The sequence below is a fragment of the Triticum aestivum genome, chromosome 3A, assembly GCF_018294505.1.
Source record: "Triticum aestivum cultivar Chinese Spring chromosome 3A, IWGSC CS RefSeq v2.1, whole genome shotgun sequence".
NCBI lineage: Eukaryota > Viridiplantae > Streptophyta > Magnoliopsida > Poales > Poaceae > Triticum > Triticum aestivum.
In genome coordinates, this window is record NC_057800.1 from 717445710 (window position 1) to 717451242 (window position 5533).

General features: G+C 49.6%; 1 protein-coding gene across 1 annotated transcript; it reads left to right on the plus strand.

The window, feature by feature from the left end:
- Nucleotides 1-1441: 1441 nt before the first annotated feature.
- LOC123063461 (BTB/POZ domain and ankyrin repeat-containing protein NPR5) lies at nt 1442-4717 on the plus strand. Its single transcript, XM_044487252.1, has 2 exons — nt 1442-2440; nt 3468-4717. The coding sequence occupies exons 1-2, from the start codon at nt 1889-1891 to the stop codon at nt 4458-4460; spliced, it is 1545 nt and encodes a 514-aa protein (XP_044343187.1). The 5' UTR covers nt 1442-1888; the 3' UTR covers nt 4461-4717.
- The last annotated feature ends 816 nt before the right edge of the window (nt 4718-5533 follow it).

A 5533-nucleotide genomic window follows, 5' to 3' on the forward strand; every position in this document is an offset into this window, starting at 1 on the left:
GTGCTCTGTGTAAATTTAATGGATGTAAAATGTTGATATTGTTATAGGGTCGTATCACCTACTACTATCTTGGTAACAACTGGAAAAATGATATCATCAGCAAATATTCCTTTCTATGATATACAATTGTTGGACCAATTGCTCAATAGAGTTAGGGTTATCATGGAGACGACGGTTGTCCACAAGTGGCATAACGATAAGCTAGGTTAATTAGGCCTAGGGGTCGGGTAAGGGGGGGACTCTGAATTAATATAGAGAGCATCTATGTCCCCCACAACTAAGAATAAACTAACTCTTATTAACTTTACAAAATTGTTATTGCAAAACAAAAATCAGTGACCGTGTTTAAATATATTTTTCATCTAGGTAGTAGAAAATATACAACATTATCTCAATCGACAAAGAATTAACTAATTCTCATCTGATTTTACCAATGTGCTCATACAGATTAAAAATATACATTCAGGTAATGTAATAATTCAAAAAAATGCAAAATCTTGCAGGGATCTCAAAGTTAAATTGATGGAGTAAATAGAATTAGCAACTCTGACAAATTCAATAGCTATAAAATATGTCTTTCTGAAAATTCTGCACTCACATCCCTTAACTTTTTTCAATTGTAGAAATGGAAGTTGCCATGGCTCTATGAAGGGTATAATTTGGTATTTACAATATTAGCATGTCATGGGATGGTGTAACACAGCATTGTAGCCATACATTCTTCTTTTAGTTTATGCCCCCTCCATTCATTTATGTAAGGTGTATTATTTTCAGCACGATGACCAAGGCACATAATTGTAGATGAGTTAGGACTTAATTGCCCTTGACAAATTTGTCGGTTACTGACAAGTAAATCAGTTAGTCCAAAAAAGTAAGAGATACATGCAATCGACAGAGAGATACTTTCTTCTTTTGCTACAAAAAAAAGATACAGACAATCGGGAGTGAGATACTTTCCCTTTTCTGGAGGGCTAACAAGGAAATTATGCGAAATTAGAAGAAATGCATCTTACATTCTGGAATTTTCTTAAAAAATAAATACACCTTATATAAAGGAATTGAGGAAGTATAAAGGAAGCCCTGCATCGTCTTTAATCTTGCTCTACTCTCCTACAAGGCAAGGAGACACTTCAATCACACATGATTTATGACTTGCATCAGTCAAAGCATGGCACACTTAATTTTCCCCACCCCACCCCAATTGGAGGGAGGGCTCACCCTCTCTCTGTCCAAATTATTCCGGGCCCCTGAAGTGTGGACACATACATGCTCTGTTTGGCATATATGTACGGTTAATTTCCACCCTCCCATTTTAATCCCACCAATTATTCATGTCCCCAGCCAGCCACCCATATTGCCCTCCCTCCTACCTAGCTCCCCCAATACAGGCCCAGAAAAATCTCAAGCCCCTATATAACCTTTAGAGAGAGAGAGAGAATGGGTGTGTGCTAGAGAGAGAGAGAGGCACCAGCACGAGCGCCCTTCAAAAAATACTGCATAAATAAAGGGGGCAATAACTGGGGAGAAAGGGAGAGAGAGAGAGAGAGAGAGAGACAGAAGTGAAGAGGGGAGAGAAGAAGTGGTCACTGCAGACAGAAGAGAAGATCAAAAGAGATCGGGCGATGCAGCACAAGATTGGAGGGCAACAACAAGCGCAGCAGCAGCAGCAGCAGCAGCAGCAGCAGCCGGCAGCAGGAGCAGAAGAGCAAAGCAGCCAGCAACGCCAACGGCTTCTTCCACCACTCCTCTTCTTCAAGCTCCAGCCGCAGCTCTCGATCTGATTCATCGAGCTTCTTCTTCCTCCTCTCCCTCTCCGAATTGACTCATAGAGGAGGAGGAAGAGGAGGCGGCGGATTAGCAAGCAGCTGGTGCGGCGCGGCGGGCGGCCATGGACGACACCCTCAAGTCGCTGTCCATGGACTACCTCAACCTGCTCATCAACGGCCAGGCCTTCAGCGACGTGACCTTCAGCGTGGAGGGCCGCCTGGTGCACGCGCACCGCTGCATCCTCGCCGCGCGCAGCCTCTTCTTCCGCAAGTTCTTCTGCGGCGCCGCCGCGGACCAGGCCGCCGCCGCAGCCGCTGCCGGCTCCCCCGGCGCGGTGCTCATGGACCACCTCAGCCCGCGTTCCCCCTCCGGTGCATCCGCCTCTTCCCCGCGCGGCGCCGGAGGCTCCGGTTCCGGCTCGGCCTCCGCAGCGGCGATGGCGCCCGGCGCCGTGATACCGGTCAACTCGGTGAGCTACGAGGTGTTCCTGCTGCTGCTCCAGTTCCTGTACAGCGGGCAGGTGTCGCTGGTGCCGCAGAAGGGGGAGCCGAGGCCCGGGTGCGGCGAGCGCGGCTGCTGGCACACCCACTGCGCTGCCGCCGTCGACTTGGCCCTCGACACCCTCGCCGTCGCCCGCTCCTTCGGCGTCGAGGAGCTCGCCGTCCTCACCCAGGTAATCAATTACATACTCTCCCTAATTAATCCCCAATTCCCAATTCTTGCTCCTCGACCCTCTTTTCCCCATGAACAAGAATCAAGAAGCTAATAATCTCTCACTCCTGGAGCTGGGGATCGATCGATTGTGGGGATCAAGATGGGGGTCGGTTATGTTGGGATCGGCGAGCATTCTGATCTCTGCAGCAGCATTGATTTGATCTCTGGCCGTACCTTTTTAAATGAAGCTACTCGAGTGTGGTAGCGGTATCGTCGACGTCGTCGTCGTCGTCGCCGTCGACCCGTCGTGTCGTCTGCAGGCAGCGCACGCACGCGTGCGTCCGTATATGCATATGCATACGTACGTGCGCGCTTTCTTCCTCCTCCTGCGGGCTGCCTGCCTGCCGCTTTCTTTCCTGCTCTCTCTTTATCCGTCCATCCATCCGTCTTTCCGTCACCCATCCATCCACCCCCCTTGCTTTCAGCTCTTGTTGCTAGCTAGGGTTCGTTAATGGTAAATTTCTCCTTTCCTTTTCGCCACTGTTCCTCCTTCTCATGCCACCATGGCCGCCACTGTTGCAGCACGAGCAGCACACCACGGCTGCAAGTAGCGGGCGATTCGGCAGCACTCGGAAAGGCACACACTTTCTTGCTTTGTTTTTGCTCCTGATTTGCGATTTTGCGCTAGGGTTTTCTTTTCTTTGTGAGAGGGTTAATTTCCCTTTTTCCAAAACTTTTTTCGCCAATCCCTTTAATCCTGTCTTCAATCAGCGCCATGATGCTGCTATACATACATACTGTTGCACCCTTCTGTTCCTCCTCCTTATATTTTATGCACAGGGACAATCCACTATGCACACATCTCATATATGGGTAGAGATCTCTTCCTTTATATCGTCTCTTGTTAGCTTGCTCACCACCGCTCTCTCGGTCTCTCCATACCATACCTGTGAGCTGTGAGCTTTTGCAACTTGTGAGTGTACATATGATGGATGTGGAAAAAGTATTGAGCTTTTTGCGACGGTGATGGCTTTGTGGTTTTGCAGAAGCAGCTGGCGGGCATGGTGGAGAAGGCGTCCATCGAGGACGTGATGAAGGTGCTCATGGCGTCGCGCAAGCAGGACCTGCACCAGCTCTGGAACACCTGCTCCCACCTCGTCGCCAAGTCCGGCCTCCCGCCGGAGGTGCTCGCCAAGCACCTCCCCCTCGACGTCGTCGCCAAGATCGATGACCTGCGCCTCAAGTCCTCCATGTCCCGCCGCTCCCCCTTCCTCGCCCACCACCAGCAGCACCAGCAGCACCACCACCAGGGCTCCGTCATCGAGGCCTCCGCGGCCGAGCTCAACGACCACAACAAGATCCGCCGGATGCGCCGCGCGCTCGACTCCTCCGACGTCGAGCTCGTCAAGCTCATGGTCATGGGGGAGGGGCTCAACCTCGACGAGGCACTCGCGCTGCACTACGCCGTCGAGAACTGTAGCCGGGAAGTGGTCAAGGCGTTGCTGGAGCTGGGCGCCGCTGACGTCAACCACCCGGCTGGGCCCGCCGGGAAGACGCCGCTGCACGTCGCGGCCGAGATGGTCTGCCCGGACATGGTGGCCGTGCTCCTCGACCACCACGCCGACCCCAACGTGCGCACCGTCGACGGGGTCACACCGCTCGACATCCTCCGTACGCTCACCTCCGACTTCCTCTTCAAGGGCGCCGTGCCGGGGCTCACCCACATCGAGCCAAACAAGCTCCGACTGTGCCTCGAGCTCGTGCAGTCGGCGGCCATGGTCATGTCCAGGGAGGACGCGGCCGGCAATGCGCCGGTGCCCATGTACAGCGACCACCATCCAGGCGCGGGCGGCGGTGGCGTGTACAGCAGCAGCGGTGGCGCGAGCACGAGCATGAACCTGAGCTTGGACAACAGGATGGTGTATCTCAACCTAGGGATGGACGTGATGAACCATGGCGACGGCGGTGGCGACGACGGCGGGAGCAGATCAGGGCAAGGAGGCCCCTCTTCGTTGTTCTCCCCGCATGGCTTCCCATGAGACATGGCTGGCTGCTCTACTATCTCCTTGTAAGGCTTAGAACTAATTAATCATATGCTCTATTTATATCCATATTATCACAGGAGGTCAGTGATGAGAATGCATGATCAGATCAGATGATCCTTTTAGACTGTTGATTAAGTAGCGTCTTTTGTAGAGAGATCATGCATGCATGGATGTTGAATTTCAATAGTTAATTTCCTGGTGAGTTGATATGTGTTCGTTAGGGTCTACATTAATTTCCTTTTTTTTCTTAATTGGTGGTGTTCTTTTGAGAAGTTTGACAGGTGATGTTTAAAAAAAAAATGAAAACTGTTTCTGTTTTGTGCATGTGTGTTGGTGTTGGTGGGTCATGTTCTTTGATGCACTGAAACATGGACAAGAAAGGTCGATTGGTACTTGATTTCATATCATGTCTTACTACTTTTTTCTGCTCAAATGATCCTTTTGAAATCACACAAGGTCGATTGAGCTATATTATTTACTATGTTGTCTTCCTATATGCGCTAGTACTCCCGCTGTACACAAATGTAAGATGTTTTGGTAAATTGTCAATTTTACATTTGTGAACAGAGGGAGTATTACTTATCACGTATAATATCTTAGTGTATGTACTCCCTATTTAGCGCCGTGCAGCACTTGTTTTTATTTTTCCTTACTGGAATTTATTTGGCCAAAATTCATATTTTCTGCCAATTAACTTAAAGAACTTATTTTACTTGTAGCAGAGTGCATTTAATAGAGGTCATCATGTATATGTACTACTTATCTACATACCTTTTGCTATCTCAACTGATAGAAGTACTGTTCTTGAAAAAAGAAAAACATGTAGTGATAATTTTCTCTTTGGGAGTTATTTGAGGCTGAGAAGATTTTGAGATTATTTGAGCGCAATGAGAGGGAGAGGGAGGGGCACACAAGCATGTGGGGGTTGGCATGAAGAGGGGAGACAACGGGAATCTAACTTGAGCTTATGAATGATGGAAGCGATCGATGCTGGTCAATGCTTTAACCCCACAACCCCTCCCCTTTTGTTCTTATTGCAAATTCGGCCGGCTTCCATGTTACTACAA